General features: G+C 36.4%; 1 protein-coding gene across 17 annotated transcripts in view; it reads left to right on the top strand.

Annotated features, from left to right (window-relative positions):
• PICALM (phosphatidylinositol binding clathrin assembly protein) overlaps positions 1–18,471 on the top strand; it is a 127,291-nt gene that overhangs the window by 50,853 nt on the left and 57,967 nt on the right. For all 17 annotated transcript variants that reach the window (XM_043991216.1, XM_043991215.1, XM_043991214.1 and 14 more), the window contains exons 6-10: positions 5,477–5,588; positions 10,987–11,093; positions 13,158–13,199; positions 16,808–16,893; positions 18,194–18,317. In XM_043991216.1, coding sequence (XP_043847151.1) covers positions 5,477–5,588; positions 10,987–11,093; positions 13,158–13,199; positions 16,808–16,893; positions 18,194–18,317 — 471 coding nt within the window. The remainder of the gene's footprint in view (positions 1–5,476; positions 5,589–10,986; positions 11,094–13,157; positions 13,200–16,807; positions 16,894–18,193; positions 18,318–18,471) is intronic.

Raw genomic sequence — 18,471 nt, 5'->3', positions numbered from 1 at the left:
TGGCTAATATGAATATGTTTTGCATGACTTAACATTATGTATAATTGATAGATTGCTTGCCTTTTCTGTGGTTGGGGAGGGATTAGAGGGAAGGAGAGAACTGAGAACTCAAAACTTTAAAAATTACTGTTAAAATAAAGTATATAGGGGCAGCTAGGTGGTGCAGTGGATAAAGCACCGGCCCTGGATTCAGGAGGACCTGAGTTAAAATCTGGCCTCAGACACTTGACACTTACTAGCTATGTGACCCTGGGCAAGTCACTTAACCCCCATTGCCCCACCAAAACAAAAAAATTAAAATTAAAAAATAAAGTGTGTATACACACACACACACACACACACATTTTAAAACAATAATAAAATGTTCAAATAATTGTGTATTTGTCATCCAGTTCAGAAATGCACAGGGCAAAGTACTATGACTGATTTCCAAAAGAAAAATAGTTTAAAAGAGTAACCATTAGGGACAGCTAGGCACCGCAGTGGATAAAGCACCAGCCCTGGATTCAGAAGGACCTGAATTCAAATGTGGCCTCAGACACTTGACACTAGCTGTGTGACCCTGGGCAAGTCACTTGACCCTCATTCCCCCCCCCCCATCCCCCAATAATAATAATCATTGTCCTCCCATTACCATTTACATTATTTGAATTCTTTGGTACCAATTTTTTTTTGAGAGGATGTTAATTTACATTGTGCAATATTTTACCTCACTAGTCTAAATGTTTGGTGATTAATTAATTGAAGCTTGAAAATCTTAGAGTTGCTTTTGCTTGTCAGTAGAACCTTCAAACCCTGAGATGGTTCCATATTTGCCTGGGTAGGAAAAGACTAGGGTTGCTACCAATATAGGTAATGAAATATATATATGACTGGCTTTTAGTTCTAAAGTTACACAGGATCCTAAATTGCAAGAGAAATATAGGCAGAATTGACTTTGGTCTATCTATAAGTGCTCATAAAAGTGGAATTGAGAGAAGGTATGCCTGAAACTGATCTTTTTCAGGAGTCTTTCAGAGTAAAGTAAAACAAAAAACTCACTGGTGATATTTAGATTCCTTGGCAACACCACATCGAGCCTGTCTAAAGACCATTTGGATTGATTTCAGGCTGGACTGTATGAGTATAGTTAAATTCTGCTAAAATTTGTACCATGTACAAATACTTACACATGTACCATACTTCCAGAGACCAGGCATACATTTTAAGGGAAATAAAGGAAAGCAAACAGTGGAAATGCTAGTGCCAGACAATTGATAGCTTGAATTTTGGAATGATATTGCTGCCATAGGAGAAGAAGACATCCTGATTAAGGAATATGATTAGCCTATATTATTACCTATGTTAATCACTTTATATCCCAAATGATCCACTCTAATATCAGAGTAATATTTGGAGTAGTAATTCCAAATTCATATTTGAAAGGGATGGGGTGAGGAGATGCTCTGGGAAGGTATGGTGCTCCTGCATCCATAGATTTACCAACCTGTAAGGCACCTATAAGATACAGTCTCTGAAATGTACAGATGTTAAACATTGCATCCCTCTTTGGTACAATGAAGTAAGAAATAGTATTCTCTCTGTATTCATAGCATAGTGCAATGTAGGGTAATTCTTTACTACTGTAGGCCTGATTTATTACTGTCCTCAAGTAGCTGAAGACTGTTCCCATATTCTCCCGGGGTCATACCATCTTAAGTTTTCAGAACTCACTTTCTCAGTAATTCTGTGGGAGTTAAAGGCTATAGTGAATGTGAAGATTTCTAGATTCCAAGTAATATAAGAGGAAGATTTCCTTAGTGTCCTACCTAGAAGATATATAGTAATATTATACCATTAGTCATATGTTTGAGCTTCCTCTTACCACTAGGGACTAAGTTTATTTTAAAATGAATGAACACTTGGCTACATCCTAAGGTTTTTTCTTTTTTTTTTTTTTTTGTACTTGGCTATGGGGGCAACTAGATGGTGCTGTAGATAAAGTACTAGCCCTGGAGTCAGGAGGACCCAAGTTCAAATCTAATCTCAGATATTTAGGAGCTGCATGACCCTGAACAAGTCACTTTGCCTCCAAAAATAAAAAAAAGAATGTATTTGACAATGGTTTTGACCTTCTAAAAGATTTTGTGTGTATGTGTGTATCAATTTGTATTAGCATTTTTGCATCACTTCATTTCTCAATATATCTCTTCTCTATCTCCCTACTCTGAGAGCCATCTTTTTTTTTTTGGCGGGGCAGTGGGGGTTAAGTGACTTGCCCAGGGTCACACAGCTAGTAAGTGTCAAGTGTCTGAGGCCGGATTTGAACTCAGGTACTCATGAATCCAGGGCCGGTGCTTTATCCACTGCGCCACCTAGCCACCCAAGAGCCATCTTTTAAAACAAAGAATTAAAAAAAATAATAAAGGCAGTTTAGCAAAATCAACATACCAGTTAAGTAACATTATTTGTAATTTCCATACCCATAGTTATCCCTTACCATTGCAGATCAATAAACAAGTATTTAGAAAAGAAGGAAGGAAACAAGCATTTATTGTCTACTATGTTCCAGACTTGGTGCTAAGCACTTTATCTTTTTTTTTTTATTTTTAAAAACATTTTTTTCCCACCCTCCCTTCCCTCCCCCCTCCTGAGGCCAGCAAGCAGTTTGATATAGGTTATACATTACTATCATGCTAAACATATTTCCACATTAATCAGAACAAAAGGGAAAAAAATACAGGAAAGAATAAACAAGACCAATAACAAAAAAGCAACAACCAAAGTGAAAATAGTATGCGTCAGTCTGCATTCAGACTCCATGGTTCTTTTTCTGAATGTGCAGAGCATTTTCCACCATAAGTCTTCTGGCATTGTCTTCGATCATTGTATTGCTGAGAAGAGTAAAGTCTGTCACAGTTGATCATCACACAGTGTTGATACTGTTGTGTACAGTGTTCGCTTGGTTCTACTTATTTCAGCATCAATTCATGTAAGTCGTAACAAGTTTTTCTGAAATCCATCTACTCAACGTTTCTTACAGCACAATAGCATTCCATTACATTCATATACCACAACTTGTTTAGCCATTCCCCAGTTGATGCCCACATCCCCTCCATTTCCAATTCCTTGCTATCACAAAAAGTACAGGCTAAGCATCTTATCAAAACAACCCTGGGAAGTAGGTGCTATTATTTCCCCCATTTTATAGTTGAACAGACTGAGGCAACAACTTGCAAGGGGCACACGGCTACTAAGTTTCTGAGACTGAATTTGAACTCAGGTCTTCCTGACTCCAGACCCAGTGCTCCATCTACTGCACTACTGTTGTTTTATTAAGCACCTCTATGTGCTAGGCACCAGGGGAATTCAAAGAACAAAACAATCTACTCTCAAAGAGCTTATTGTCTAATGAGCAGGATAATTACATATGTAACTATATACAGAATAAATAAATACAAATAAATACAAGCTAGTTACTGAGGACCCCTAGCATTTGGGTAGGGAGTGGGAAGTCAGGAAATGCTTCGTGTGCAAGTTGGTGCTTGAGCTGTCTTAAAGGAGGAGAAGGATTCTATGAGACAGACAAGAAACAGACTTTTGTGTGTGAGGAGCAGAGAGAAAGTCAGGCTGGAACTCTAGATTGGGTCCAGATTGTGAAGGACTGTATATACTCAACAAGAAGTATGAATTTTATCCAAGTAACAGTAGGGAGCCACTGGAGTTTATTGAGTATGAGAGTGACATGATCAACTTTATGGTTAAAGAAAATCTTTTTGGCAGTGTGAAGGGTAGACCTGGAGTGTGGGGAGACTTGTGACAAGAGAGACCAATTGGAAGGCTATTGAAGCAAGACCTGGTGTGGGCCTGAGCTAAGGACATGGCTATTAAGGCCATGGGCGAAGAAGTTCTTTTCCACTGGCTTCAGTTTTTGCAAAGGCAAGATCTTCAGCTGAAAGCGAGAGGACAGAAAGATGTAAGAAGCTTGAAGAGAAAAGAAGAGATCTGGAAAATCCCTTGTGAGGAGATAGATAACAATTAGGGAAAAAAGGACAGCCTTACTTCAGGAGGGTCCAGTTGAGTTTGGTAACATGAATTCGTAATAAACTTATTAAACACTGATATGAAATTTCCTCCAGTTACGTTCAGAGACCCAGGAGTAGGAACGGAGAAAAGGTAATATTAATCCAGGGCTGAGGTTTGGTAAGAGATGAGTAATGATAGGAATAAAATGGGGTAAGGAATTCAAGGCAAAGGGCAGTATGAAAGCAATAGGACAAAGAATTGGAAAACAAGTGAATGACAGTAGAGAGTTGAAATGGCTAACTATTATATTGATATTGGAGAGGGAGGAAAGTCAGATCAGAGTATGGATAATTGCCTGAGAAAGTCGTGAAGGGTGGGTTGAAGGATTGGAAGCCTTAGAGGTTATAGAAGAGGTTAAGATATAATTAAAGGTAAAATGATAGGTTTTGTTCTGATATGGAAATATCTGAGTTCCTAATTAAGGAAATGGAACACTTGTAAACAATGGTGAGACTGTGTGACCATTCCTAAATGTAGCTCAGATGGAGTGTATAATTCCTTCATTATATGCTGGGAGGTTAGAGCGTTTGAGGGAACTTAAAGATGGTTGTTGAATTCTTATAGTATACAGGAAGAAGGCAGAGGAAAGAGAAAGTCAACCAGAAGCTGTACTCTGAGAATGACCTGGAGCTTGGTAGGAAAAGAAGAGAAGGAACATTTTCATCTCTCTCCCTAAGATCTTCTGAATTGTCTTGAACTATTATATTGATCAGAATAGCTAAATCATTCACAGTTGATTGTCATTACAGTATTGCTATTACTGTGTATACTATACTCCTGGTTCTGCTCACTTTACTTTGTATCAGTTCATGTATATCTTTCCAGGTTTTTCTGAACCCATCATGCAAATCATTTCTTTCAGCACAATAATATTCCATTACAATCATATACCACAACTTGTTCAGTCATTCCCCAATTGATGGGCATCCCCTTGGTTGCACTAGTAGTGCATTAGTGTCTCTGCTTTTCTCAGTCCTTTCCCAACATTTGCCATTTTCATTATGTTATCCAAAACGACAGGTGTGAGGTAGTACCTCAGAGTTGTTCACATTATTTCGTATGATAACAGTAATATTCCATTACGTTTGTGTATCACATGCTGTTTTAGCTATTTCACAGTGGACATCTACTTTATTCCTAGTTCCTTGCTACTACAAAAGTGCTACCACAAATATTCTGGTGTATATGAGTTTGATATCTTTAATCTTGGAATGAATATACACATTATATATTTATACATATATATATATATATATATATATATACACACACATAAACCACACATATTTGTATTTTAAAAATTTACCCTTTCTGACTACTTAGATGTATAATGTAGCTCAAAAACATGTAATGAAGCCATGCTTTTTATTTGAGAAATCTTTTTATCTGATGTTTTCTTGTTTTTTCCCAGGTTAATAGCAATGAGCTTACAAATGGAGTAATAAATGCTGCCTTCATGCTTCTTTTCAAAGATGCCATTAGACTCTTTGCAGCATATAATGAAGGAATTATTAATCTCTTGGGTAAATATTTCTCTAACATTTCTTACCCTTTCTTGAAAGATAGTGCGAATAATGTTAACTGAAGTGGATCATTCGAAAATGTTCTTTAGGGGCAGCTAGATGGCGCAGTGGATAAACACTGGCCCTGGAGTCAGGAGTACCTGAGTTCAAATCCAGACTCAGACACTTAACACTTACTAGCTGTGTGGCCCTGGGCAAGTCACTTAACCCCAATTGCCTCACCAAAAAAAAAAAAAAGAAAGAAAGAAAATGTTCTTTAGATACAGTTCAAATGTTTACATGACCGATTTGTGGAAGAATGATTTATATATGCCTTCAGTCTCCTAATTAACTAGCTAATTTACCAAATCAGTGTGGAAGGTGGTCTTTGTGTTTTTGTAAATGTGTTTATTCTTATGAATCTCTTTGCTTAATAAGTATTGTTTTACAAATTTTTTAAAAGTATTTCTTTTTGTAAAATCCAAGAATTTTAGGTATATTTGGTATATTTTTCTTTCTGCACCTTACGTATTTATAGATTTTGACTGCATAATTAATGTTTGTTAAAAGTAAAAGCCACAAATAGGTCCCTATTAGTGCAGATACTAAATTTATCCTCTGAAGTAATGGTATTATTAGAATTCACTCTCCATATTTCCACTAGGCTGGAACCAATGACCACATTTTACATAATTATAACTTCAAAAATTGTGAATTAAGATTGAATTGAGGGGCAGCTAGGTGGTGCAGTGGATAGAGCCCCGGCCCTGGAGTCAGGAGGACCTGAGTTCAAATCCGGCCTCAGACACTTAGCACTTACTAGTTATGTGACCCTGGGCAAGTCACTTAACCCCAGTTGCCTCACCAAAAAAAAAAAAAAAAGATTGAATTGACCAATTAAGGGGATTCATTATTTGCACTAATTGGTATCTAGCTATATAAAATAAAATATCTGTTTCCCATCATGTCAACTTAAAGATTTTTTTTTTAGTTCTTTAGATGTTATTTTTAATTAGTATGATTTGTTATTGAAATAGTTAATTGATTAAAGTTGGTTTTATATTTAGTCCATATACAGTTAATATTTCCTTGAGAATGGACTATAATATTTTAAAAATTACAGAGAATGCACCTACTTGCCACTTCTATAAAATAATGTATTAAAGTAGGAAGTAAGTTTTTTTTCTAGAATAATCATTTTATTTTCTGATCAATGAAATATGTTAGATTAGCATAAATAAGGATGACAGTCCTAAGTTTAGGGAATTTTAGCTATGTTAGGGGGAAGAAAAGAGGACCAAAGAAAGGATATAACTTTTGCTTGAGGATAGGTTTACATGTTTCTTTTGTGAAAAAGATGGAGAAATACAGGTTAGACAGTAATACAGTTAGATGGATTTGGAATACAGTTAGTTGATTTAGTGATTGGACTAAAAGGATAGTCATTAATGAGTCAGTGTCACCTCAGAAAAGAGGTTGTAAGTAAGTAGTTCTAAGGATCTCTTCTTAGAGATCAATATACATTAAGTTCCTACAATGTGCTAAAAATAAAAGTGCTATCTATGTAAAAAAAATGCAAAATATGGTCCCTTCCCTCAAGGAGCTCATAATCTTAATAGAAAAGACAACAGGCAAACAAATAATATACAAACTATGCTATATGATATAGTTTTATAGAATAAATAAGAAATAATTAAAAGACGGAGGGCACTAGAATTCAGAGGGTTTGCAAAAGAATTCCTATAAAAGCTAAGATTTTTTGGGGGGGAAAGCCAGGGAGGTCAGTAGGCGGAGATGAGGGATGGGAGCATTTGAGACATGGGGAGCATAGAGCCAAGAGATGGAGTTTTTCATTTGTGGAAAAGCAAGCAAGGCCACTGTCACTGGATTGAAGAATAGATAGAAGAAAGTAAGGTGTAAGAAGACTGAGAAGGTAGGAGGAGGGGGCTAGGTTATGATGGGTTTTGAATGCCAAACTAAAGCTTTTGCATTTAAATCCCATACATGATAGAAAGCCACTGAAGTTTTTTGAGGGAGGGGGAAGTGGGGGTGACATGGTTATACTTCTACTGAAAATTACTTTGGTGTGTGAATGGAGGATAGATTCAAGTGGGGAGAGACTGGAGGCAGGCAGACCCACTAGCAGACTATTGACATAGTCTAGGCATGAGGTAATGAGAGCCTGTACTAGAGTAGTGACAGTGTTGGAAGAAAGAAGGGGGCATGTTTAAGAGATGTTGTAATGGTGAAATCAATAGGCCTTGGCAGCAGATTGGCTGTGGAGGGCAGGGGAGGATGCAGTAAAAGATTGTAAGGATTCAGGGATGATGCCTAGCTTGTGACCCCGAGGGACTAGGAAGATAGTATTTGTCTCGACAATAATAGGCAAGTTTGGAGGGGAGGCAGAATTTAGGAAGGACAATAATGAGTTTAGCTTTGGACATGTTAAATGTAAAATGTCTGCTGTTTATTCAGTTCAGAATGTCTGAAAGGCATTTGGAGATGTGAGATTGGAGATCAACAGAGAGCTTAGGACAGGATAGGTATTTTTGAGAATCATTATACTACAGGCCACAATTATGAAGAAGAGGGCCCAGGACAGAACCCTGTAGACCCTGACAGTTAGAGAAGGTGATCTGGATGAGGAACTAGCAAAGGAGACTGAGGAGGAGTGTGATCTGGTAAGTGGCAAAGCAAGAGAATGGTCTTCTGAAAACCTAGATAGAAAGAGTATTAAGTACAAGAGGGTCAAAGTTACACAGAGAGGTCAAGAAGAATGAGGATTGGAAATGGCCTTTCTTCTTAGCCCTAAGCTTTAAAATTTTTTTATCTGTAACTTGTATAAAAGTGTGGGTGCCATATTTACCAAGTTTGTAGTTGACCCAAAGATGAAAAGGAAAGCACACAGGATGACAGGATTCAAAAAGATCTTGACAGTGGGGCAGCTAGGTGGCGCAATGGATAAAGAAAGCACCGGCCCTGGATTAAGGAGGACTTGAGTTCAAATTTGACCTCAGACACTTGACACTTACTAGCTGTGTGACCCTGGGCAAGTCACTTAACCCTCATTGCCCCACAAACTAAACAAAACAAAAAACAAAAAGATCTTGACAGACTAAAATATTGGGTTATCTCATAGGATGAAATTTAATAAGGATAAATGTAAAGTTTTACTCAGACGTTCATAAAATCAACTTTTTGAATATGAGATGGAAATATGACTAGACATTGATTGGGGGACAAAGAGGGGAGTTAGTGGACTACATGCCCTATATCAACCAAAAGTATGATATGTTAATTCCCCAACCAACCCCCCCACCCCCGCCCCCCACTTCTTCTTCCTCAAAAAAAAGAAGCTAATACGGTCTTAGGCATAAGAGAGTCATAACTTTGAGGAATGAGTAAGTGATAGTGTTACTTTACTAGCTTTATTCAGACTGTACCTGGAGAATTTTTTTAGTTCTAAGCACCACATTTTAGGAAGGACTTTGAATAAACTCCTTATTAGAAAAAAAAGGCAACCGTGATCATGCTGTATGAGGATTGATTGAAGGAATTGGGTGTGTAACCTAAAGAAGAAAATTTAGTGGGGACATTAATAGCTCTCCTGAAGGACCCTTTTGTATAATATGGGATTATACATATTCTTTTTGGCCTAAGAAGTAGAAGCTGCAGAGAGGCAAATTTATTCTTGTAAGGAATACTCTCTTTAACCTTTAGGTTTATAAAAGGTGGGGGGACCTTTTCAGCACTTAAAGGGTTCCCCCTCACTGAAAATCTTTGAACAAAGATTGGCTTCTTTAGGAGATTCTTGTTCAGATAGATAAAGGTTCAACTCAGTTCCTTATCTGGTCCTTTCCAATGACATTTTGAAATTCTGAAATCTATGTGGGTGAATTATTCAGCTCTTTCCCCTGTACTACTGAGTTAGGTGGTTTAATTATGTTGTGTAGTGTGTTGGGAGTATTCAGTAGATCTTAAAAGGCTAAGAAATTTGTGAGACAACGTGGCATAGTAGAGAGCTGGCCTCATAGTCAAGAAAAATCTGGTTTAAGTCCACTCCTGATGTCTTTGTGATTCTAGGCAGGTCTCTTAATGCCTCAGGTAACTTTCTTAAACTGTCAGTAAGCTGCAAAATAGTTGCAGATTGGGTCATAATCTTTGTTGAAAGGAACTTCAGAAGCCATCAAGTCTCTTCCATGTCTCAATAAGAATCCCCTCTCACAACAAACACAAAAGATGGTATCTGGCCCTTACTCCAATCAATACTTCTGTGATTATAGAAACACATTATCTTTTAAGATAGCATATTCCAGTTTTGGATAGCTCTAATTATTAGGAAGTTTTTCCTCACAAACTACCTAAATCTCCTCCTTACGATTTGTGCCCATTGCTTCTAATTCTGCCTTCTCAGACCAAGCAGAACAAATTTTCTCTCTTCTCTATAACAAGCCCTTACTTACTTGAACACATCTATCATTGTTCCCCCTGAGTCTTTACTAGGCTAACCAAACATTCCCATTTCCTTCATACTATCCTTAAATGACATGATGTAGAGGTGCTTCGCTACACTTTTTGCCTTCCCCTGAACACTATCCAGCTTAGCAGTGGCTTTACTAAAATGTAGCTTTTTAGGACTGAACATGATTCTCAATGTGATCAAACCAAGAGAAAATCCATGGGAATAGAACTTTCCCAAGTTTGTGCTTTTTTGGCATAGCTTTCAGGAAACATGGGGTCACCTTCACACCCTAAAGAGAAATCAGCATACCTTTTTACCTTTTTGTTAAGCTTTTGTATCTCTCAAGAGATTTGTAAACCTTTTCTCAGTTTATCCTTAAAACAACCATGTGAGGGGCAGCTAGGTGGCGCAGTGGATAAAGCACCCGCCTTGGATTCAGGAGGACCTGAGTTCGAATCCGGCCTCAGACACTTGACACTTACTAGCTGTGTGACCCTGGGCAAGTCACTTAACCCTCATTGCCCCACAAAAACAAAATAAAACAAAACAAAAAAACCAACCACGTGAGGTAATGCAGAGTATCCTCATAAGATGAGTCTAACATGAATAAAATCATAGGTATGGATCATTAAAAACATGTTAAATATATTCAAAAGTAGCTATAATCTGGGCTTTTAAATTATGTGTATACTTAGGTGTACTTTAAGAAATGGTAGAAGAATGAATTAAGGTATAGAGATTTATTTTTCCATTGCCAAGAAGTAGAATAAATTGGCTTAGGCCAAAAGCATATAAAACATTAGTCTTAAATACTTTGAATGTATATATTTATGGAAAGCCTTGACTGGCTTTTTAGGAGTTCATCCTGGAATATACTGATAAAGTTAAAAGGTAAAACAGAATCCTTATATTCATTTTGGTTAAAGTAAAAGAAGTGACTTTTTTTCTTTTTTACAGAAAAATATTTTGATATGAAAAAGAACCAGTGCAAAGAAGGCCTTGACATCTATAAGAAGTTTTTGACTAGAATGACAAGGATCTCTGAGTTCCTAAAAGTGGCAGAGGTAAAATTGTCTGTAATTTAACATAACTCTTCAAATCGTGTTTTCTAGAGATTCAGATTGTCATCAGGCAGATTACTCAGGTTCTATGCAGGTGCTTTGTACCCCTGCTTGTGTGAAATGGAACCTACTTGTACATGATCATTCTTAGGTAAATTTCATTACAAGTGCCACACAATGGGAGTAATCACATAACTTTGTAAACCAACTTTGAAAACCACTTGTACAGATATTAGTCAATTGCCTGATACTTTTGAGTGGGAAGTTACAGGGCTCCTTAATAATTTTTCCTGGTTTTCTTGGTTGAAAGAGGCTACTCAAATACTTACTTTTACAGAGTTATCTTATTTTTTATGATTATGATTATGATTATTTTAGTCTGAGAGTTAGAGAGAGATTTTATTCTTTGAAATACCAACATTTTCACAGAGGGCATTCAAATACTGCTTTAATTCATAGGCCCCCAACCACCCCATCAATTATGGCCTGACGGGAACATCACTCCCCTTTAGGTAATGAGAGAGGGACAGAACCAGGTCCTGGTAGGGTCTGTCAGGGTTTGACAGTCTCTTGTTAAAGGATCAACCTCATTAAGATAAGACATACATATTCTCCACTGGTGCAGGTTCTTTTGATCTTTCATGATGCCCACCCCAGAATTCTTTAACTAAAAACAGCAAGACAGGCTAGAAGCAGCACAGGGTAGGAGGAAGAGGGCTACATTTGCAGCCTGAAGACCCTGGTCCGAGTCCTCCCTTTAACCACTGATGGACTGGTCACCCACATGACCTTGGACAAGTCACTCACCTCTAGTTTTCTTCTCTGTAATATACGGGTAATTCTTGCTCTAGTTACTTCCTAGTTTTGTTGTGAGGAAGGTGCTTTGTAAATGACAAAGTACCATAGAAGGATGACTAATTCTTATGAATAAATAGGTATGGGATTGAAATGAATGCAAGCCCTTAGGGAGCAAACTTCACCCTCTTTTTTGGGGCAGGAAGCACATTTAAAAGAAGATCCCCAAGATCCAAAGTATAGTCTATATACACTTTCATTTATAAATATTTTTAAATGCTTGGAACTCTGAACATGCATTTTGGATGTGGGTAAAAAGCTTTCCAGTGATGGGAGCATGTTGCAATTGAGTTACAGAAGTACTCCTGGTAGTGAGTGACCTGTAGGTGGTATGTATGTGGATCTGTTCCACCGAATCTTCAAAACTTAGTTATTTTAAAGAAAGTGTCTTAAAAACCTTTCAAGCACTAGAAAAGTTTGAATTCTCTTCATTGTTATCACGATCAACATGTGATATATATGTAACTAGATTTATTGTTATATGTATTTGGAACATAACTATGGACATAAGTGTTGCAGGTAAGGTAGTTTGGGCACTTGGGAATGAGATTCTAATCCCAATTTTCTTCCCCAGATACCTGAAAAGATTTAGTTGCTATCTTTAGCAATAGTAGTCAATAACTAGAAATAACAAATTGTGTAAGTTTATTTTTTTTTTGTAAGTTTATTTATTTATTTATTTTTTAGTGAGGCAATGGGAGTTAAGTGATTTGCCCAGGGTCACACAGCTAGTAAGTGTTAAGTGTCTGAGGCTGGATTTGAACTCAGGTACTCCTGACTCCAGGGCCGGTGCTCTATCTACTGCGCCATCTAGCTACCCCATAAGTTTATTTTTTGAGATGATTTTTCTTTTTGTCTGTACTTCTGACATTTATATTTTAATAAAAATATTCACATCTAGAGAGAGAGAGATATAAATAGATAGCACTTTGGAGTTCACAAAATGTTTTCCTCACAACCCAGTATAGTTTTAAGTAGGGCAAGTATTATTCCCTATTTTCTAGATGAGAAAGTGATTTGCCCATGTGGCTGTGACAGGTTTAACTATAAGTATAGGCTTAACTATAGTATAGGCTCAGGTTTAACTTCGAGTATAGTTTTTCCACTATAACACATTCTAAGCATAGTACTTTTGGATAAATGTCATTTTCTAGCAGTTTTACTTGCAAATATAAAAAGTTGATTTAAATTTAATGCTTTCTCTTCTTACAGCAAGTTGGTATCGACAGAGGCGATATACCAGATCTTTCACAGGTAATACATTGGGGTTTTTTGGTTTGTTTTTTGAAGGGTAATATATATTTTTGTTAAATAGGATACAAAATTATAGTGAAGGACTATTGAAAGACTTCATGGAAAGATGAAAATAAGATGGGGTCATGCAGAAAAATCTTACTACCATATCAAAACAAATGAATTAAATTATATAGTATTTTATAAGGTCATCACCAAGATGGGGTAACCAGAACATTTTCCCCAGGATACTGACATGATAGGGCTAGGATTTGCTCCCTCTCTGGGTGTTCCTCTGGGTTGGTCCTGTGCTAATTTACTTGCTGAGTCCTTGGCACCATCCCCAGGGTTCCAGTGCAGTGTTGCCTCTGAAAGAAACCTGTCTTCCCAAGATTCAACTCTCTACTGTGCCATTTCCCCTCACATGCCTCCTTCTAGGCTATGAGATTTATGGCCATTGCCACAGGTCCCTGTGCCAAACTTTATGAGAAACAAGCACACCCACCCTCAACTACCTGTACAACTAACTATTTCTTGATAGCCTGTCTTCTGTACCTGCCACCCACCCCTAACTGAATTTGTCCTGAGCTTAAGATCCATCCGTCATATCCTATTTGCTGTAAGTGACTCCAATCTTAGGGAGAATTTAATCTTTATGAAGTTGGATGAAGAATACATAGAAATGTAAATCAAAACCACCTTAAAGTTTCACCACATACCACATACCCAACAAATTAATAAAGATGAATGAAAGAAATAATCAATTTTTATTGGGTTGTGGAGAAACAGGTACAATAGTATATTGTTGGTGTTGTGTATTAGTACAATTATTTGGGAAAGCAATTTGGAATTATGCAAATAAAGTAACTAAAATGGCCATACTCTTTGACCCAGAGATTCCACTGCTAAGCATATACCTCAAGGAGGTCATGGACAAAAAGAAATGCCTTGTACACATTGGTTTTTTTGTTTGTTTGTTTTTTGCAGGGCAGTGAAGGTTAGGTGACTTGCCCAGGGTCACACAAGCTAGTAAATGTCAAGTGTCTGAGGCCAGAATTGAACTCAGGTCCTCCTGAATTCAGGGCCCGTGCTCTATCCACTATGCCACCTAGCTGCCCCCACCTTATACACATTGAAATATTTATAGTATCACTTTTTGAAGTAGCAAAGAACTGGAAATAAAGCTTTTAAGTTGAGGAATGACAAAACAAATTGTGTTATGTGAATATAATAAAATCATGTGCTGAAAGAAATGGTGAGCATGGTGAATTCAGAGAGGCATTGGAAAGACTTAAATGAACTAATATGAAGTGAAGTAAGTTGAGCCAAACAGCCCTAAAATAATCCACGAATTGTTGTACAGAAGCTAACAGCCTCAAACTTGGCAGTTGGATGGCATAGTACTGAGCCTGGAGTCATGAAGACCTGATCAAGTTTGGCCTCAGACACTAGCTCTGTGACTGAGCGAGTCACATAACATCTGTTTGCCTCTGTTTTCTCACCTGTAAAATAGGGATAATAGCAGCAGCTACTTTGCAGGGTTGTTGTGATGATCAAATGAAATGATAATTGTAAAGCACTTAGTCTAGAGCCTGGCACATAGGAAGCACTAAATGTTAGCTGTTATTATTAACATCATTATTTAAGACCAATATGAAATTGTTTGCAGCTTAGATGCTAACATTGATTGCAGAGTATGAAGAGGCAGAGTAATTGTATGGTGACCTTATTAGGACTATCCAGTTAAATCAATGTATGCTTTAATATTTGATGATTTGAATACAAAGGTATACATAGGGGAGGGCACTGAAAAAATATACTGGAAAATTTGATTTCAAGAGTAAAGAATGAGAAAGGTCAAAGTGAAGTAAACTGGGGCCTTATGCTAGATATTAAGAATAGTTTGAGTCTGGCTCTAAGTAAGCATTTATTAAACAGTATATATACCAGGTGCTATGGTGATCACTGAAAAGAGTAGCATCAAAAAATAAAATAAAATAACATCAATGAAATTTTAATAGAAAAGAAATTACTCGCATTGCCTTGCAGTTATTTCCAGATTAGTTGTTGGTATGGAGTGAGACCACCAACTTTTTAGGAAAAAAAGTAGGCAACACCCATCTGAAAGGACAAAAATAAATAAAAGTTAGTGTGCAGCTAAAACAAATCCAATCTGATCCATTTGAGTAAATTAATGGCCATTATGAAGTGACTAAAAAAGTCAGAAACAGCTTATCCAGCAAACGTTATGGGGGTGGGGGGAAGAAAGAGAGAGAGAGAGAACAGCCCAGGACAATGTCATTTTAGAATATAAACCAATTTGTAAAAATTTTACAGTGAATCATGGTGAAAGATTATGAACTAAAAAAGAAAGATTAATGAACTATTTTACCTCAAAAATAGCAAGAAGCAGTGAAAGGAAAAACATTTAATTAAAGCTTGATAAGAGATTCAGTCAAGCAAACTGTACTTTCCTTTTTTTTTTATGAAGTGAGGCAATGGGGGTTAAGTGACTTGTCCAAGGTCACACAGCTAGTAGGTGTTAAGTGTCTGAGGCCAGATTTGAATTCAGGTACTCCTAACTCCAGGGCCGGTGCTCTATCCACTGTGCCACCTAGCTGCCCCAAGCAAACTGTACTTGATAAAGGATAAACATTATCTTAAAATATTAAGGATAAACTGAAAGAACAACATAAATGTTTTGTAAAAATTTTTATTAAAAAATTTTCTTAATTACCAAGGGCATTGGAATGTTTGGACTCTTAACATTATGGCCCAAGATGTACTGTCAGAATTGGAAATGATCCTGAAGAAAAAAGGAAGTGGAAAAAATGGCTAAGCTATACCAAGTATACACAGAATGGTCCCAGATGGAGATGACACAATTATTAGAACTTTGAGGGATTCTCAATGTTTTTGAAAAAGTGTAAGATGTCAAAGGCATGAAAAATACCTTCGATAGTATTATCCTTCCCCCTCCTCCGTGCTCCCCCCCCTCCTCAAGCTGAGAACATCAATAAAAGTATCTTTCCACATGTTACTTTATCAATCTCTGAAAAAAAAATTTTTTTTTGGAAACAATTTACACATGTATCAAGGCATCCTTGATGATACGAGAAGGGAACAGTCAGGCTTTTGCAAATGATATCTTTACAATCAGTTAACAAAATGTCTAGAAGAATATCTCATTTTGCTCACTGGTTGTGTAAAAAAAAATTAGATTCAGTAAAGTGAAAATGCAGCCTTAAAAGGTTTCTGTCAACAGGAAATCACCTATGTTAAAATTCTATAAGGTTACTTGACAGCAGTAATGAGAGATTACTTTGATTTTCTGAATTAAATGAGATGTAAATCTGGGAGACTGTTTATCAAAGGCTGAGTCATGGTCTCCATATGTCTTTTATTCGTTTTACATGTTATCCAACTTTGTTTTGGGGGCTATTTCCAATACCAAATATTTAACAATGACCATGGCCATTTTTTTAATTAAAAATGACATCATTCTTTGTGGATGTAATGAAACCATGCTTTATAATAGAGTAATTTACACTTTGTTCAACCATGTCATGTTGTATGTTATTTGTGTCCAAATTCATTTGTGAAATTCTTCGTAACTGTATTTTTTTTAGGCTCCCAGCAGTCTTCTTGATGCTTTGGAACAACATTTAGCCTCTTTGGAAGGAAAAAAAATCAAAGACTCAACAGCTGCAAGCAGGTGCTTTTTAAAAGCTCTCCTTTGATATTTTTATTCCAAATGGTAGTTTGTTACTAATTATTTCAGGATTTTGGTTTATTATTTTTATAGTACCAAATTTTAGCCATTTTAAGCATTTGAGTAGTTGTGACTTCTAAGTTATTTTCTAAGCTTTTAATTTTAATGTACCAAATAAAATGATAAAACTATTTTCATGTGACTTGAATTCTTATACAGTGTTATGATTTATGGGACCATTATGTTGTGGGTTGTTTGTGTTTTTTTCCCAGGGATTTTTGTTCCTGTAAGGGCATTCGGATATATCTTTACATGCTAATTTTTTTAGTATTAAGACTTGTCCTTTTTATGTAACAAACCATAATTTTTAAAGGAAATTGTCCTCAATAGTATCAATTAATTTTAATTTTATTCAATTCTCCAGATTTCCCCTTTAAATTTTCAGGTAAAATTAATAATAAAATATCAAAAAGTCTAATAGATTCAGAGAAACCATACTAAAAAAATGACTAAGACAAAATGTGTTGACATTAAATGTCATTTTGAAAATATTTTTTATAAATTCTTGTTTAGCAGAATTTCAGTAATTTCTAAAACTTTTTAGAATTATGAGACTTTATGAGATTAGAATTATAAAATTAACATTACAAAATTTTAATATTTTTTTCCCTCCTAATAAAATGATAAAAGAAATATATGGTATTTGGTCCTACAGAAAGATAGGACCAACAGAAGGCTCTTTGTTACCAGGTTCTGATACCCTTTTGTTCCTTCACTGCCTGATATTTAACTGTTTTTTTTCCAGAATGTTGACACATCACGTAATATTAATGAAAATGCAATGAAATGAAGGAATTTAATTATAAATTTATAAAAAAAACTGGATTGTGTGAAATTTTGCTTTGGGAGTGCTGATTTATGCTGATGTCTTAGTGTGTGAATTTAATGACATCTGTTAAAAAGTTACTAAACCTTTTTTAAAAAAAATAAATTTTATTCATATCTTTTATTTTTACATCACCTGTATTTCCCGGCCTTTTCCACTCTCCTTCCTCTCTCAGAAATCCATCCTTTTGTAATGAGTAAAAAAAGGGGTAGAAAAATTTAGCAAAAGTAACTTGCTGAAAAAAATCTGACATGTAGTGTTCCAGTAGTCAGCCAGCAAGCTTTTAATGTGTGCTTATTGTATGCCAGGTACTATGTTAAATGTTGGGAACACACCAAATCATTTCTTCCTTTGCTATGTATTGTGATATGAAACACTTGGACAATCTTCAACTCTTTTTCTGTCCAATTTTTCTAGGGCTACAACCCTTTCCAATGCTGTCTCTTCCCTGGCAAGTACTGGCCTGTCTCTAACCAAAGTGGATGAAAGGGAAAAGCAAGCTGCCTTAGAGGAAGAACAGGCTCGTTTAAAAGCTTTAAAGGCAAGTGTATCTTTTCCTTTATTGGAAAAACAAGTAAGCATTCTTTGTGTGTGTGTGTGTGTGTGTGTGTGTGTGTGTGTGTGTGTGTGTGTGTGTGTGTGTGTGTGTGTGTGAGGCAATTGGGGTTAAGTGACTTGCCCAGGGTCACACAGCC

This window comes from Dromiciops gliroides, chromosome 3 (genome assembly GCF_019393635.1).
Source record: "Dromiciops gliroides isolate mDroGli1 chromosome 3, mDroGli1.pri, whole genome shotgun sequence".
Taxonomy (NCBI): Eukaryota; Metazoa; Chordata; class Mammalia; order Microbiotheria; family Microbiotheriidae; genus Dromiciops; species Dromiciops gliroides.
This window is presented reverse-complemented; position numbering and strand designations above follow the sequence as displayed.